The 18819-nt window shown below is 40.2% G+C and overlaps 1 protein-coding gene across 3 annotated transcripts in view; it reads right to left on the bottom strand.

The window, feature by feature from the left end:
* REC114 (REC114 meiotic recombination protein) overlaps positions 1 to 18819 on the bottom strand; it is a 97289-nt gene that overhangs the window by 54924 nt on the left and 23546 nt on the right. For all 3 annotated transcript variants that reach the window (XM_045587122.1, XM_036456493.2, XM_036456487.2), the window contains exon 2: positions 8527 to 8616. In XM_045587122.1, coding sequence (XP_045443078.1) covers positions 8527 to 8616 — 90 coding nt within the window. The remainder of the gene's footprint in view (positions 1 to 8526; positions 8617 to 18819) is intronic.

Consider the following 18819-nt stretch of genomic DNA (forward strand, 5'->3'; position numbering starts at 1 on the left):
TTTTGTTTAAGATACTGGCTCCCCATCCAGTCAAAAATCACTGCTATAAGAAGCCACCATTAACTGATGAAAATTTGTCATATTCTTTGGAAGTAGAAAAATAGTTGGGAAGAAAAAGAAGGCACAGTACTCTAGGGCAGTGTTTCCCAAAGTGTGGTACGCATACTCCCAGGGGTATGGGAAGAGTTTGGTGGGGGTATGCATTGCACTGGATATTGGTGAAGATATGCACTGCACCGTGCTTAGCTGCACCTAATTCTAAGTTCTCATGAGTACGAGGGGTACTCAGCGTTATAGAAGGGGTACACATATGTCAAATTTTTGGGAAACACTGCTCTAGGGAATACCAAATTATCATCAGACAAAAGACTAGAAACGAATACCAAATAATTATGTCTAGGACAGAGAAATATGGAAGCTAATAGGGTTGAGACTTTCAAGTAAAGAATGGTCAGTAGTGTCAGGGGACTCAGGGGATGGAGTGAAACTAAGGGCTAAAAAGTGTGCACTAAATTCAGCAGTCAGGAGATATATACATTACAATGTCTGTGTGTGTGTCTGACACTCTACCACTCTTTTCAGCTCCTACTTTATTGCAAACTTCACAAAAGGAAGAACTTTGTTTTCATTTTTGTACAGTGCATGTCTGTTGAATAACAAAAGAAGGCCAATGTCTGGCATCCCTACCCGTTTTCTCCGATCACACACTGACCTATCTTCTTATGCTGTCCATCTCTGGCACAGTGTCCAGAATGCCACATGATTCCAAGGTGAGGTGCCACACCACATGCTTAAATAAAGAGACCCTCAAGCTTTTGGTTTTTAAGTTTTTGAATTATAAAGTTCAATACTTCATTTTAGTTACTCATGTTCTCCTTGGCTCTTGTTTTCATAAATAATTAATAAAGATAAACAAAGGAAGCCATTTAAAGAAGGGAGAGTCCTGGCTGGTGTGGTTCAGTTGATTGAGTGTTGTCCTGTGCACCGAGAGGTCACTGGTTCAATTCTGGTCAGGGCACATACCCTGGCTGTGGGTTCAATCCCTGGTGCAAGAGGCAACCAATCAATGTTTCTCTTTCTCTCATCCTCTCTCTCTAAAAAAATCAGTAAAAACATATATTTTTTAAAGGGAGAAAAATAATGGATGTAGAGATTAGATATAGACAACCTGATGTCCAAGGATGGTGGTAAAAACTATCTGTGCCCCCACCCTCAGCCAGCTCAATTTTCCTTGCTGTAGATCAGGGATCTTCAAACTACGGCCCGCGGGCCACATGCGGCCCGCAGAGGAGTCTGATCCGGCCCGCCAGGTTTTTTGGGCAGTGAGCGCAGCCGAGGTGTTACAGTTCGGCCGCCAGGACCTGCATATACACTATCACTGCACGGCCGCTCTGACCCCTCTGCCTCTTTAAGAGCACAGTGCCTGCTGGGGCTCAGAGTGTGCGACGTGCCGCAGCACAGGCACGTCTGTGCTGTGCTACGCGGCAATGATGTAAAAAGGCTCCCGCTTCACACCCAGGCAACGTGGTGTCTGTGTGCTGTGCCTGCCTGTCAGTGAGGTTCTCCTCCTCTCCCTCCACTGCCTTCACCAAAGGTCGATCGAAAGTGCCATAGAAAGAAATTTTTGCCAGATGGGGGGTTTCTGCCCAATTGGGAGGTGGGGGGTGACTCATATGAAAATTCCCCTTGGGGGGGAGGGGCGTTCGGTGCTGAAATCAAAATTCTGCCAGTTGGGGGGTGGGCGGTGGGGGGTGGTTGGGAGGTCAGGGCTTTGGTGCTGAATTGCCCATATGGAAAATTCTGCCAGTTTTGGGGGGAAGGTGTTCGGTGCTGATATGTGAAATCAAAATTCTGCCAGGTGGGAGGTGGGGGGAGGTTAGGGGTTCGGTGCTGAATTGCCCATATGGAAAATTCTGCCAGTTTTGGGGGGAAGGTGTTCGGTGCTGATATGAGAAATCAAAATTCTGCCGGGGGGGGGGGGGGGGGACTTGGACCAAGTCTCTTTGTGGAAGAATTGAGACTGACAGCATGCCGCCCCAGCCAACAGCCTTTTTTTTTCCATGAGGCAACCCTGATCGCATCTTCCTACTAATATAGCCAGGCCCATTCCAAACCAGAAAGTCAACTCCAGTGTAAAAAGACGATTAAAGCCTTTTAAAGGGGTTTACATTAAAAATTTTATATGCATTTTGCATTTCCTTTTCAGTGTTCACATGCTGATTCCGAACATATCAATTTGGCCGTTATATAGGGAGATATAACAGAACCCCATCAGGGACTGAGCTGGTCTGCTTAGAAAAGCCTGCAAGAGGTAAGTGTCCACATCGGGGGCAGAGACCTACTAATGGGAGTTCATACACTGTGTGTGTGTGTGTGTGTATATATATATTACATATATATGTATATACATATATATATATATATATATATATATACACACACACACACACACACACACATATTAGTATTTTACTAATAGCAATTTGGAATCCCTAGGAAACAATGATGTCAAGAAAAAGAAAAATTGACTCCGAGTGTAGGATATTCAAAGAACAGTGGACTTATGATTACTTTTTCACGCGGTACAAAGAAAAAGCTGTGTGTCTGATATGCCAGAATATAGTTGCTGTGTTCAAAGAATACAATTTGCGACGCCACTATCAAACTCAACATAAAGATAAATATGATTGTTTGGTCGGAGAAGTGAGAAAAGATAAAATATTAAAACTGAAACATACACTGACAACTCAGCAAAATACTTTTGTGAAGCAGAAGCAGCTAAGTATCAATATTTCATCACTGCGGGAAAGTTTTCAAGTTGCCAAGCTAATAGCGCGCAATGGCAGACCATTTGTGGAGGGAGAATTTGTTAAAGAATGCCTTCTTTCTGTTGCCAAAGAGATGTGTCCAGAGAAGGCCGATTTATTTAGTACAGTGAGTCTTTCAGGAGCTACAATGACACGAAGGATTGAAGAAATGGGAGACAATTTGCAGCACCATTTGCAAAACTCTGCAAAAAAACTTTGCTATTGTATTTTTCCTTGGCACTCGACGAAAGCAATGATGTTCGTGATTCTGCCCAACTTCTCATTTTTATGCGTGAGACAAATGAGTATTTTGAAGTCACAGAAGAGCTTGCTGCACTGCAAAGTATCAAAGGTACAACCACAGGAGTGGATATATATGAAAAGGTTTGCCAAACTGTGAATGGTTTGGAGCTGGACTGGGCTAAACTAGCCAGTGTGACAACTGATGGTGCTCCTAGCATGGTGGGGTCTAAGAGAGGAGTAATTGCTCACATTAAACAAGAGATGGACAAACATAACCATCCTCATCCAATTGCCATACACTGCCTCATCCACCAACAAGCGCTGTGTTTTAAATCACTGAAGTGGGACTCTGTTATGAAAATTGTGGTATCTTGTGTTAATTTCATTAGAGTTCATGCACTAAACCACAGACAATTTCAGGAATTTCTGTCTGAGCTAAATGTTGCCCATGAGGATGTTCTGTACCACACAGAAGTCCGTTGGCTGAGTAGAGGGAGAGTTTTGAAATGTTTCTATGACTTACTTCCGCAGATTACAGCTTTTCTACTTTCAAAAAACAAAGAAGTATCAGAGCTCAATGATGCAGAATGGAAATGGCACCTTGCCTTTCTGACAGAGCTACTCAACAGTTTCAATCTGCAACTTCAAAGAAAGGGGAAGCTCATCTGTGATATGGCATCGCATGTGAAAGCATTTGAAGTAAAATTAGGCCTTCTCATCAAACAAGTAAAGGAGGAAAACTTCAGCCATCTCCCAACAATTCAAAACCTGTCAGCGGACAAACCATTGGTTGCATTCCCAAAGAAAACATGTGTGGATTCACTGGAATTGTTGCAAAAGGAGTTTCAATTTAGATTCAAAGAGCTTCATCTACATGAACAGGACATACAGCTTTTTCGTAACCCATTTTCTGTTGAGATTGAAAATGTCCTTACAATTTACCAAATGGAACTGGCTGAACTGCAGAATTGTGACTCTCTGAAAGACGCATTCAAGTCAAGTAGCCTTCTGAATTTCTATGCATCTCTCCCCTCTGAGACATATCCAAATATCAGGAACCATGCACTCAAAATGGTAACCATCTTTGGTAGCACTTATGTCTGTGAACAGACTTTTTCAAGAATGAATCATCTGAAATCTCCAACCAGATCAAGATTAACTGATGCCCACTTGCATCACTTGTTACGACTAGCAGTGACAAATATGGAACCGGACATTGACCATCTCATTAGCCAAAAGCAGGCCCACAGTTCCCATTGAAATACTGGTAAGTGATCTGTTTATTTATAAATGTTCTTCATTTTATTTATATTGTATTTGTTACCTTTTTGCGAAATAAGATATGTGCAGTGTGGGTAGGAATTAGTAGTTCATATAGTCCGGCCCTCCAGCTCTCTGAGGGACCATGATCTGGCCCCCACTTTAAAAAGTTTGAGGACCCCAGCTGTAGATTGTCACTGAGCTAGTTTCTTTAATGCTTCAGACACCTCTCACTCACCAGTTAGAGCAGACCAGAAGGGCATCATGTGAATCACTGGCACTTTGCTAGGTAATTAATTAGCTTTAAAACCATGCCAGATATGATCCTAAGTGCTTTGAAGGAAACATAGCAATTTACTTTTATGGAAAAGATCAAGTGCTCATACTTGCTACAAATATCCTGATTCAGAGGAAACAGCATATGGTTACAAAAATAACTTGATGACTAATCACTTGACAATCCCAAGCCCTGATACCAAAAGACTTCATGATAAATGAGAGGTGTTTAGGTGCCAGGTGATTTATTTAAAAACTAGAGGCCTGGTGCACAAATTCATGCATGGGTGGGGTCCCTCAGCCTGGCTGGTGATTGGGGCCATTTGCCTAGTACAGGGGGAGGGACTGTGGGAGGTTGGCTGGCCACAGGAGGTTGGCTGGCCATGGGAAATTGGCTTTGGGGACACACTGACCACCAGAGGGTAGCTCCTGCAATGAGCGTCTGCCCCCTGGTGATTAGCACATATTGAAGCTACTAGCTGGTTGTCTGGTCTTAACAGTTGCTTAGGCTTTTATATATATATATAGATTAGATCCTGGCTTAAGCTACAGAGTTCTGCTTCTGACTCACTTTCCCTGGAGCTCAGAGTTTGTTAGGTTCAAATTACACTCAAAACAGGAAAAAAAATCCTGAATAAATGATCTGCTACAGAATATAAAGATAAGATGCAGAGAGAAAAAAAAACGAGCAGAAAAATGGGTATTTTAAAATTAAATTTTCAATAATCCCGATCAATTATTATTTATTAAGCTAATAAAAGAGAGCAATATTTTAGACAATTAAAATTAGTTTATAGCTGGGTTTGAGGATTAGATTTTTTTTAAATTTTATTTTATTGTTTAAGGTATTATACATAGCAGTAAATACAATATATCTCATTCTTTTCCTCATTGACCTTTCCCCAGCCTCCCCTAACCCCTCTCACATGCCATGATCCCATCCCCATGTCATGTGTCTACTGGTTGTGCTTATATGCATACATACAAGTCCTTCAGTTGATCTCTTTCCCCCATGCCCAACACTCCCCAAACTTCCCACTGTAATTTTACAATATATGTGATGCTTTACTGCCTCTGTATCTTTCTTTCTGTTCATCAGGTTATAATGTTCTTTATTTTCCATAAATGAGTGAGATCATGTGGTATTTTTCTTTTATTGCCTGGCTTATTTCACTTAGCATAATGCTCTCTTGTTCCACCCATGCTGCTGTAAATGGCAAGAATTCCTTCTTTTTTTTTTTTTTTTTTTTTTTTTTTTTTTTTTTTTTTTCCCAGTTCCCACCCCACCTCTGCCTTACCTCCCCAACACTGTCCTCATCCATAGGTGTACAATTTTTGTCCAGTCTCTTCCCACACCCCCATACTCTTTTCCCCCTGAGAATTGTCAGTCCACTCCTTTTCTATGTCCCTGATTCTATTATATTCACCAGTTTATTCTGTTCCTCAGATTTTTAATTCACTTGATTTTTAGATTCACTTGTTGATAGGTATGTATTTGTTGATCATGATTTTTATTTTTATCTTTTTCTTCTAATTCCTCATCTTAAAGAATACCTTTCAACATTCCATATAATACTGGTTTGGTGTTGAACTCCTTTATCTGTGAAGTCCCATCAATTCTGAATGATAGCTTTGCTGGGTAGAGTAATCTTGGTTGTAGGTTCTTGCTATTCATCACTTTGAATATTTCTTGCCACTCCCATCTGGCTTGCATAGTTCCTGTTGAGAAATCTGCTGACAATTGTATGGGTGCTCCCTTGTAGGTAACTAACTGTTTTTCTCTTGCTGCTTTAAATATTCTCTCTTTGTCTTTTGCTCTTGGCATTTTAATTATGATTTGTCTTGGTGTGGTCCTTTTTGGATTCCTTTTGTTTGAGGTTCCAGGAAGCTCTTTACTTAATCATCTATTTTGAATGGGTTCTGTGTACTTCCTGGATTTGTAAGTCTATTTCTTTTATCAGGTGGGTGAAGTTTTCAGTCATTAATTTTTCTAATAGGTTTTCAGTATCTTGCTCTCTCTCTCTTCTTCTGATGTTGGTATGCTTAAAGTTGTCCCAGAGGCTTCTTACATTTTTTTCATCTTTTGGATTCTTTTTTCTTTTCCGATTGAGTGTTTCTCTGTATTTAAAATCTTTGACTTGATTCTTGCGATCCTCTAGTCTGATGTTAGATCTTTGTATAATATTTTTTATTTCAGTCAGTGTATGCTTAATTTCTAGTTGGTCCTTTTTCCTATCCTTAAGGGTCTCGCTAAATTTATCAGCCTTTTCTAGAAAATTCTTGAAAATCTTTATAACCATGGTTTTGAACTCTATATCCAGTCGTTTGCTTTCTTCCATTTCTTTCATTTGTGATTTATTTGTCTCTGCATTTTGGCTGCTTCCCTGAGTTGATAGAGTGGCTTTGTGTGCTAGGTGTCCTATAGGGCCCAGTGGCTCAGCATCCCCAGTTACCTAAGGTGGACACTCTTGGTGCACCCTTTTCTGGGTTATGTGCACAGTCTTATTGTAGGTAAGCCTTGATTACTGTTGGTTTCAGTGGGAGGACTTGACTTCCAGGCCAATTGGCTGTGAGGATCAGCTGTGTCTACATTGGGAGAACTTCTGTGTTGGAGACATCCTTATGGGAAAAGACTTGCAAAGACCTCTGTGCTGAGCTTCGATGGGGCAGAGTCTTAGGGCAGAGCAGACAGCATTGGTTTCCCATCAGCCATACCCTAATAGTCCCCTGTGTCTCAGTTTCCCTTGGTAATCACTGTAAGCATCTCTGAGAGAAAGCTGCCCTCGGGTTTCACCTGCTGCCAGACAGTCCAGTTTCTCCCCAAATCAGTCTGGATCCCCAGAGTCTCACCTGGAACTGGAGTTCAGTGCAGTGGGGAGCTTTTGTCTCCCTCCTGCTTGAGAAAGCCTGCCTCATACTCAGTTACCTGTCCTCTATGCATGTGCGCCTCGGTACCTCTGCCTTCCACAGTTCCTCTGAGACTTAGTGTGCTTTTCTCTTTCCTGACAGTCCAGTTTCACTCTGTATGAGTCTGGGCCCCCAGAATCTCGCCCAAAACTGGAGTTCAGTGAAGTCCAGAGCTTCTGTCTCCCTCCAGCTTGAAAATGGCCAGCTGCGCCCTCAGTTGCCAGTCATCTCTGTGCACGTGTCTCAGTACCTCTGCCTCCTGCAGCTCCTCTGAGTCTCAGTGTACTTTTCTTTTTCTTTCTAGTTGTTGAATTTCCACTCAGCCAGCCTTCCTGTGGTTCTGGATGATGTTCATTTTGTCTTAGTTGTAGTTTTGAAATTGTGCAAGGGAGCAGTTTAGGTGTTTATCTATGCCACTATCTTAGTTTCTCCTATACTTCCTTTCTTTTTGGTTGGAAGTTGATAATTGTTTTCTTTCTGCAACCATTTTGTTTCTAATGAAATACCAATTCAAGCATAAACTTTCAAGAAAGATGATTCTTTTTATTCTCCTTTTTATATTTCTTCTTTACAAAAATTTCCCACAATATATGTGCATATTTGTAATAAAGAACAATGCATGTTTATCAAATTAGAGTTTTATAGAGATCTATACCAAGCAATAATAGCATGCTTAACGTTTTCTTTTAGCTTTTTCTTTGAATCTCTCTTTATGCTCATTAGCCTAGATGAAAAACTCTCTACATATTTCTCTATAAATATAGCCTGTTTTCAACCCAATCTCTCCAGTTAAGATTCCTTTATAATACTGGTTCATCTCAATCATTTAATCCACTTTGCCTCCCAAGAAAATTTAGGGAAGGCAATACTTAGTATGGTCTTTATTTCGCAGTGTAATAGAATATTCAATAAATGCTTATTTGTTGAACTTGATGGAGTTCAGTGAGAATGAAGAAGCTTGAGTATACAGAAATTAATGTAAAACTATGCAGATACAAATATTTGCATATTAAACTATATGCATAAAACCTACCAGAAGTGTTTGTCCTTGGGAAATGAAGAAATGACCTGATATAACTATGGTGAGAACAAGATATCCAGATTCTTCATTGGAATAAAAAACCTTAATAAAGAGAGAAAAGTATGTATAAGGCAATATATTTTTGTAATACTAACAAACATAATACCAATAACCAAACTATATTCTCACATTAATCTTCCTACCCTGAATGTTTCCTTTCTTCCCATTTAATCTGTAATTATTCTAGAGTTTCAAGTTTATCCTCATATAGGGGCTTAATATCCGAGCTTCTTAAAAGTGTAACTTTTTGAAACAAACAAAATACTAGATTGAGAATCAAATGTAAGGTCTGGCCAAAACGGGTTTGGCCCAGCGGATAGAATGTCGGTCTATGGACTGAAGGTTCCCGGGTTCGATTCCGGTCAAGGGCATGTACCTTGGTTGTGGGCACATCTTCAGTAGGGGGTGTGCAAGAGGCAGCTGATCGATGACGCTCTCTCATCGATGTTTCTAGCTCTCTATCCCTCTCTCTTCCTCTCTGTAAAAAATAAATAAAATATATTTTTTTAAAAATGTAAGGTCTGCAAAAATCACTTTTCAGTTATTAATTATCTTTCAGCCTCAATTTCCTTTCTGTAAAATGAGGACAATGTCTTACAGGGGTGCTGAGAGATTTCAGAGTCTCAGTTTTTTCAGTTACACAATCCATATTTCATAATTTCACAAAAACAGATGCTTTCTTTTAGATGTGCTTTAATTTGCCAGTGTCACCCTTAAAATATGGTGACCCAAACTGACCATAATACTTTTGGTATGGTCTAATTATCTTCAATTACTTGCAGTAACATTGCCTATCAAAAGGAGATAGGCCCTAACTGGTTTGGCTCAGTGGATAGAGCATCGACCTGTGGACTCAAGGGTCCCAGGTTTGATTTCAGTCAAGGGCATGTACCTTGGTTGCAGGCACATAGCACGAAATGTGCAGGAGGCAGTTGATCAATGTTTCTCTCTCATTGATGTCTCTAACTCTCTATTCCTCTCCCTTCCTCTCTGTAAAAAATCAATTTAATATATATATATATATATATATATATATATATATATATATATATAGAGAGAGAGAGAGAGAGAGAGAGAGAGAGAGAGAGAGAGAGAGATCTTAGATCAATCAAGCTTTCAGAAATTGCATCATCTATGTTGGTATACAGTATTTTCACTTTCTTCATCTGAACCTAAATATAAGACCTTGCATTTAATCCCTGTTAAATTTACCTGGTTAAATTTGGTCTACAGTTGTGGAGTTGAGGCAATTAAATACAAATATCAAGGATGACATAACTGATATATAATAACAAAAGCGTAAGTGCTAATTAGACTGGACAGCCGAACAACCTTCCAAATGTCCTTTTGGATGACCTTCCAGACAAAACTGGGCTGCAAAGGCCGAGGCAAGCCACCATGACTGCAAGGGCCAAGCCCCATGCATGAATTTCATGCACCAGGTCGCTAGTAGGTAGTTAAGAGAAGGATTTGGGCCAAAACCGGTCTGGCTCAGTGGTAGAGCATTGGTCTGCGGACTGAAAGGTCCCAGGTTCGATTCCGGTCAAGGGCATGTACCTGGGTTTTGGGCACATCTCCAGTAGGGGGTGTGCAAGAGGCAGCTGGTCGATGTTTCTCTCTCATCGACATTTCTAGGTCTCTATCTCTCTCCCTTCCTCTTTGTAAAAAATCAATAAAATATATTTTTTAAAAAAGAGAGAGGGATTTGGGTCTTAAGGGACTACTCTGAATAAGCAGCTTTGATATCATTAATACTAGTAAACATCCTTATAAAAGTACTAAGAAATTATTGGCTCACATTAAGGCTCAAAGTTCAAAATAATGAACATATCTAACTCAACTTAAATATAACTTCATAAGATTACTGGATTTTATTGACAATGTTCTATCTTATAGTTTCATATGTGGGGTTTGGAGTTTTAATGCCATATTTAAACTCAAGAGCATCTACCAACTTTTTTCTAATTCATTTTAAATTCCAAACTTAAAAATCAAATAACATTCTAGATGTCAAGGTGGAGTATGTTAAGCCCTGCACTATTCCTACTATTGTTTTTCTGCCTCTTTCCTAGTATCAGAAACTCCGAGATCATCTTTCTTATCCAGACGATTTCTATATGGGCAGTCATATCTGGAGGAAAGACAGTAGATAACTTATTGAAAAATATCTTTCCCAACAGTGAAAAATGGTTGAAGGCCATTAAGAGACTGAGAATAGTAATTAGCCTCCAGGCAGAAGCAATTTTCCCACCCTGTTGAAAAAAACACACACACACACAAAAAAAAAAAAACTCTAGCCATCTCTGCGGACAACTGCCTCAGGGAAATTCAAGACAAAATCCTATCAGTCAGGAGAGAGAGGGGCAGTCTCTGGAAGCTTTGAATTTTGCCTGATCTAAATTAGTCAGAAAGAGCATTTGACACTGTCCTAAACTAGAAATTGATGTGTAGCAGATCTACCTAATACATAGTCTCAAAACCAAACAGGCATCCAAATGAGGAGACAAAGAAACAACCCCGAAATGAAAGAACTAAAGAATTCTACAGAAGAAGAGATAAATGAAATGGAGATAAGAAATTTATCTAATATAGAGTTCAGAATAATGGAGGTAAAGATGCTCAACAGTATGAGAAAAGATATAGTAACTATAAAACAGAAATAAATAAAGAACACTTTAGAAGAAATACACAGCAGATTAGGGGAATTTGAATATTGAGTCAGTGAATTAGAAGATAGGATTGAAAAAAAAATCACTCAATCAGAGAAAAATAAAACTGAAAAACAGAAGGACAGCTGAAGGAAGCTTGTTACAATGTGAAAATGTAACAATATTCGAATAGCAGGTGTGCCAGAAGCGCAGAAAAGGAGAAAGAGATAGAGAACATGTCTGAAGAAATAGCCCAAAACATTCCTAACATGGTAAAGAAAAAGTCACACATGTCCAGGAAACACAGAGAACCTAAAGCAAGAAGAACCCAAACAGGCCCTGAGGGCAGTTGGGGGCAATCAGGCCTGCAGGGGAGAACAGTTGGGGGGACCCAGGCTTACAGGGGAGGGCAGATGGGGGACACACAGCTTTGAAGAGGAGGGCAGTTAGTGGGGGACCAGGCCCACGGGGGGAAGGACCAGGCCCACAGGGGAGGGCAGTTGGGGGGGGGACCAGGCCTGCAGGGAAGGGCAGTTGGGGGTGCTTGGGTCAGCAGGGGAAGGCTGTTGGGGGCGAACAGGCCTGCAGGGGAGGGGAGTTAGGGGTGACTGGGCTGGCAAGGGAGGGCAGTTAGGGGTGATTGGGCCAGCATGGAAAGGCATTTGAGGCCAGGAGGAGGGGGGCGGGCAGGCCTGAAGGGGAGAGCAATTGGCGGGGGAACAGGCCCACAGGGGAGGAAAGTTGGTGGGGGGGGAACCAGACCCACAGGGGAGGGCAATTGGGGATGACCAGGCCTGCAGGGGAGGACAGTTAGGGGTAATTGGAACAGCAGGTGAGGGAAGTTAGAGGCAGTTGGTAAAGGGGTTATCAGGCTGCCAAGCAGAAGTGATTAGGGGCAGGCAGGCAGGCAAGCAAGTGGTTGGGAACCAGCAGTTCTGTGTTGTGAGAGGGATCCCAGATTGGAAAGGGTGCAGGCTGGGTTGAGGGACCCACAGCCCCATGATTTCGTGTACTGGGTCTCTCTCTCTCTCTCTCTCTCCATATATATATATAGAGTCTGGCTAATTTGCATTATATATATACACATATATACATATATACATACATATATATATATATATATATATATATATATATATATATATATATATAATGCAAATTAGCCGGACACCATAACATCACGACCACTCAGGAGGAGGCTGCACACAGGTGGGTGGGAGGGTCTGTGTGCCTGGTGATGCAAGCTATGAATGGCACTGGCCCAGAGAGAATAGGGCCTGCCAGGCACCATGGCTGTAAGCAGGCCCTGTGAGTAGGCTTGCCAGAAACACCTTTCTGACTGCTTATTGGCTAAGCTCCCCGTATGCCACTCTCAGTGTTCTTGGTAACCTGGGTAATAAGAATCCAAGAAGGTGATCTAGGTTTTTTCCCATCTCACTCCTGGAGGAAAAACAAAGGTGTGGTGCTGGAGGGGTTAAGAAATGTTATATTCTGCCCTAGCCAGTTTGGCTTAGTGGATAGAGCCTCAGCCTGTGAACAGGCAGGCCCAGGTTCAATTCTGGTCAAGGGCATGTACCTAGGTTGTAGGCCCCTCCCTGGGTGGGGCCCAGGTCAGGGCTCATGCAGGAGGCAATTAATTGAAGTGTCCCTCTCATATTGATGTTTCTCTCTGTCTTTCCCTCTCTCTTCCATGCTCTCTAAAAATCAATGGAAAAATATCCTCAGGTGAGGATAGAAAGAAATACCATATCCTATATAAGAGACATCTTGAAATTGCCTAAAGAAAGTTGCCATATTTTCATGGGGGACTGGAGTCCATGCTGATGAAAACACCTTGGCAACAGCAGCGGGGTGATGGGGGTGGTACCTTCTCCTGCTCAGCCTGGTCGGCTCTTACAGAGAGAGAACAGACTGAAGCTTAGGCCAGACTGCAGCTCTCCTAAGAGCTCCTGAATTGGAGAGGGTGCAGGTTGAGCTGAGGGACACCCACCCCCGTGCACAAATTTCATGCACTGGGCTTCTAGTTGATATATAACGTTGTATACGTTTAAGATGTATAACCTAATGATTTGATATATGTATGTACAGTGTGGGACAAAAGTAGGTTAATAGTTGTTCATATAGAAAATAATACAATATTTAATAATCTATAATAATAAAAGCATAATATGCTAATTAGACAAGACAGCCAAATGACCTTCCAGACAACCTTCTGGAGGAAGCTGGGGATTCGAGGGCCGAGCCCCTTGCATGACTTTGTTTCATGTACTCATACTGTAAACCTACTTTTGCTCTACCCCTGTATTGCAAAATGATCACCATAATAAGTCTATTTAACATCCATCACCTCACATACAGCTTTTTGCCTTATGATGAGAACTTTTGTATCTACTCTTAGCAACTTTCAAATATATGCAATGTACTAGTATTGTTAATTATTATCACCATGCTGTACATTACATCCACAGGACATATTTATCTTACAACTAAAGGTTTGTACCTTTTTACCACCTTCACCCACTTTATACTTACCCTCTTTTCCTGTCCTCTATTCTCCACCAATTTGTTCTCTGTTTTTATGAGTTTGGTTTTTCTAGATTTCATGTATAAGTGAGATAGATCATCTAGTATTTGCCTTCCTCTGGCTTATTTTACTTAATGAGGATCATCCATGTTGTTGCAAATAGCAGAATTTCCTTCTTTTTGTGACTAAGCAATATTCATATCCTATCTAATAAAAGAAAACATGCAAATTAACCATCACTCTGCTACACCCACTGGCCACGCCCACCAGCCAATCAGGAAAAAGTATGCAAATCAACCCCAACCAAAATGGCTGCAGACACTGAGAGAGCAGGAGGGAGGCTTGGGTTTCCTTGGCAATGGAGGAAGCCAAGCTTTCCACACACCCTGGCCGGCCCAGGCTTCCGCTTAACCCTACCAGACTGCTGTACCGATATTTTGGAAATTTCCGAATCTGCCACTATTCTGCTCTACCTACCCTGTTTCCCCCAAAATAAGACAGTGTCTTATATTAATTTTTGCTCCCAAAGATGTGCTAGGTCTTATTTTCAGGGGATGTCTTATTTTTCCATGAAGAAAAATATGGTACACATTTATTGTTAAATGAAAATAAAGGAAATTTATTACCTGTATACGGTACGGTAGTACGGTAGTTGTCAACACAAACCAGACAAACTGTGAATCCTACAGTATCAAGAATTTATTCATTTATTCAATGACAATCATGTCATCATCTTCTGGAACATCATCATAACAATCCAATTCCTGAATTTCCTGGTGAATTTCTTGTGACTCCATTTCTTTCAGAATCAGTGGACCAAATCTCTCATGTTTAGCAATAGCATTCTGAGACAGAGCCTAGGGGGCGCCTTATTTTCGGGGGATGCCTTATATTTCACTCAGAAGAAAACCTGTAAGTAGGTCTTATTTTCGGAGGATGTCTTACTTTCAGGGAAACATGGTAATTTTTGGTACTTTGCCTAGACCTATTTTCTACAATGTCTCCAAGTTCCATCTTATTTTAACCACTTGTTTGCATGTAACTAACAATTTTCTATATGATGTTGATTTTTCTCTCTTCAATGCGCAGGAGCCCAGGTATAGGGGACAGTTAGGTTTAGGGCCTCAAATCTGGTAGGGTTACAGCTACAAAGTTTTAATTATAGAAGATAAATAAATCCCAACAGAAATGGCTGCTGCCACAGAGCGAGCAGAAGGCTTGGCTCCACTCTAGGCTACAAAGTTTCAATTGTAGAAAATATATAAATCCCAGCTACCAGGGCCAGTGCTTGGTCACTGGGGGGCATGGCTGGCCTGTAAACCACCACAGGCCTCTCGCCCAGGCCGCCCTACACCCCAAAGGAACCCCCACCCTGATCTGGGACACCCTTCAGGGAAAACCAGCTGGCCCCCACCCATGCACCAGGCCTCTATCCTATCTAATGAAAGAGTAATATGCAGATTGACCATCACTCCAACACACAAGATGGCTGCCCCCATATTGTCAAAGATCCTGCCCTCATGTGGACATAAGATGGCCACCCCAAGATGGCCAGCAGGGGAGGGCAGTTGGGAGGGACTAAGCCTGCAAGGTATGGCAGTTGTGGGTGATCAGGCAAGCAGGGGAGGGCAGGTGGGAGGCACCAGGCCTGCAAGGAAAGGCAATTGAAAGTGATCAACCCTGTAGGGGAGGTCAGTTAGGGGTGACCAAAACAGCAGAGGAGGAAAGTTGGGGGCAAATGAGTTGGCAGGGAAGCAGTTAGGCATCAATCAGGATGGCATCGAAGTGGTTAGGGGGTGATCAGTCTGGCAGGCAGAAGCTGTTAGAGTCAATCAGGAAGGCAGGCAGTTGGGAGCCAGCAGTCCTGGATTGTGAGAGGGGTCCCAGATTGGAGATGGTGCAGCCTGGGCTGAGGGACAACCCCCTTTGCCCCTGTGCACAAATTTCATGCACTGGGCCTCTCCCAGTCATTATAACAGGTGGGAGGTGATATCTTGTAATTTTGATTTGTATTTCCCTGATGATTGAGCACCATTTTATGTACCTGTTGGCCACTAAACATCTTGAAAAAAATGTCTTTTTAGGTCCTTTGCCCACTTTAAAATTGGATTATTTGCTGTTTTGCTATTGAGTTGTAAGAGTTTCTTATATATTTTGGATAATAATTCTTCATCAGATACGTGGTTTTCAAATATTTCCTCCCTTTTCATAGATTGTCTTTTTTTGTAATTTCTTTTGATATACAGAGCTTATTAGTTTGATATAGTCCCAATTGTTTATTTTTGCCTTTGTTGCTTATGCTTTGGGTGTAATATACAAAAAACATCAGCAAGAACAATGTCAAAGAGTTTTTTCTTTCCGTTTTCTTCTAAGAGTTTTAATGGTTTCAGGTCTTACATTTAAGTCTTTAAACCATTTTTTATTTTTTTTTATTTTTTAAAGACCACATGATTGTTGTTTTTTAAAATATATTTTATTGATTTTTCACAGAGAGAAAGAGAGAGGGATAGAGAGTTAGAAACATCCATGAGAGAGAATCATCTATCAGCTGCCTCTTGCACACCCCCTACTGAGGATGTGCCCGCAACCAAGGTATGTGTCCTTGACCGGAATCGAACCCGGGACCCTTCAGTACGCAGGCCGATGCTCTATCCACTGAGCCAAATCCGTTTCGGCTCTTTAAACCATTTTTATTTAATATTGTGCGTGATATAATTCTTTTGCATATGAATATCCAATTTTCCCAGTTCTATTTACTGAAGTTTTTCTCCATTAAGTATTTTTGGTTCCCTTGACAAGTATTAGCTGATTGCATATGAAAGGTTTTATTTCTGGGCTCTTTATTCTTTTCCATTGGACCATGTGGTATTTTTATACATATTGTTTTGATGACCTAAATATTAGGCTACATTTAGTTAGCAACTAGAAAGAAGAGAAAATGTGAATGTGATATATTTTCTCTATGACATCTTAAAATTAATATATTTTTCTATGATGTCTTGGCTATTAGAAATAACATTTTTCTTTGAGATTTCCATATTGTCCAAATGCCAAATCATATTAAAAATATTTCCCAAAAGCCAGAAATAAGCAATTTTTCCTCAATTCCTGAACTATGGTAGGCGTTACATTAGTTGGAATTTCTAAGCAGAGTTAGGACATGACAAGTAGTATACTTATCCTTTGTAGTAAGCTGAATACTTTTCTTAATGTTGCTTCTATCCGGTGAACAAAGAAGATGGATGTCTCTTGTAAAAATTTTGTTATAAATAAATTCAAGCATAATTAAATTAGACATAATAGTTTTGTAAGCCCTCATATACATATCACTAGCTTCAATAATTATCACTCTGATTTCATTTATATCCTATCCTTGTCCATTATGTTATTTTGAAGCAAATCTCAGACATTCTACCATTTCACCAATTATTTCATTTCTACAAGGACTTTAAAAAATATAATAAGATTTTTACTCTAAAAATAACAATTCCAACAATTCCTTAATATTATCAAATAGTATTCAAGTTTCTAAGTCTCATAAGTGTCAATTCTTTTAAACAGGACCATACACTATGATTGATTGGTGTCTTTAGGTTTGCCTCCATGTCTTTCCCTGACTCACCTCTCTCCTCCCTTCCAATTTATTTGTTGAAATAACTGAGTCTACGTGGCAGATTCTTAAAGCATAGATTTTGCTGATTCCAGTTTTGTGGTATAATGTGATCTTTTGTCCTCTGTATTTCTTGTGAATTCATAGTTTAATCTAGAGGTCTGATCAAATTCTGGTTAAGTTTTTGTTGCTATAGTTTTGTGGGTTCTTTTTTTGACAAGACCACTTAATAGTAGTTTGATTTTCCTGGAAATCTGCGATTCCTGTTTCTCTGTGATGCTTCAGCTATTCATGCACAATGTCTAATCAGTTAGTTAGGGGTTGTAAAACATTGATATTCTAATTTTATCATTTCATTTATTTATTATCTGGAATATAAAAACATTTTATATTCTTTAGAAAAGTAAAAAACAAAAAACAAAACAAAATAAAAAGTTCTCATATCTACTACAGTTCACCCAGTGGTCAATTTGTATAGGAGAGGCGAATGAATAATTTATTCTTTCACTTCATTTACCACTTTAAGAAAAAATGAGTTCATTCTCTAGAATTCACTAGTGTTGGAGAGAGACTTTTTAAAAATTTAATTGGAGGTTTTTAAGACCTTTTCTTTCAATTCGGAAAATTATCAAAATGTGTCTAATTGAGATTTTCCCTAATCAAAGCCTGGAACTTGAGCCTTTTCCATTTTCTGTAACAGGTCTTTCTGCAGTTGTACAACAGCTCCTCTATTGATTGTTTAATCATTGCCTTTCCTCAGTCTGTTTTCCCCATCAGTTCAGCTCCTGTCATTAATCAATTCTTGGATTTGAGCCCTTCTTCATATTACCTTACACACATGATTTCTTTAAAGTTTTGCTGTTTCTGAATGTATTTTCTACTTGATCTTTCAGACTACTAATTTGGTCTCAACAGTGTCCATCCAATTTTTTAATTAAGCTATTAAATTTTTATATTTATAAATGTTTTCAGTTCCAAGGCTTCCCTTATGTGTTCTTAATGATAATAACAATATTATTGTTACTATTATTATTTGATTCAAGCTACTGTTGATCATAAGCAGTTTTGTTCCACTAGTAACCACCTGTTCTGAGTTTTCTGTTTGTTTTTCATTGTCATAGACTACTGGGCATGTACTTATTTTCCTTTGTCTAACTTACTCCTCATTTTAACCCTTGGGAATCAAATACACCTTAAGTTATTAGTGTTGGGAGGTGCATGAGTGTCAGCCTTCTGCAGAAGAGCAGAAAGGACTCAAAGAAGTAAGCTGTCCAACTCTATTGCAACTCCTTGGCAGATGGTAGACCAGTAAGAATTTCAGAATACACAGGCTGGTACTTTTTTTCTTTGTGATCCACCAGATTCTATGGGTGGGTATCTCTCCCAAGAAATGGGGCATCCTTATCTTTGCCCTACAGCTCCTTGCTAAGACTAGGGCCTCCTTTCTCCTACAGGGGAAAACA

Source organism: Pipistrellus kuhlii, unplaced genomic scaffold, assembly GCF_014108245.1.
Source record: "Pipistrellus kuhlii isolate mPipKuh1 unplaced genomic scaffold, mPipKuh1.p scaffold_m20_p_1, whole genome shotgun sequence".
NCBI classification, from domain to species: Eukaryota; Metazoa; Chordata; class Mammalia; order Chiroptera; family Vespertilionidae; genus Pipistrellus; species Pipistrellus kuhlii.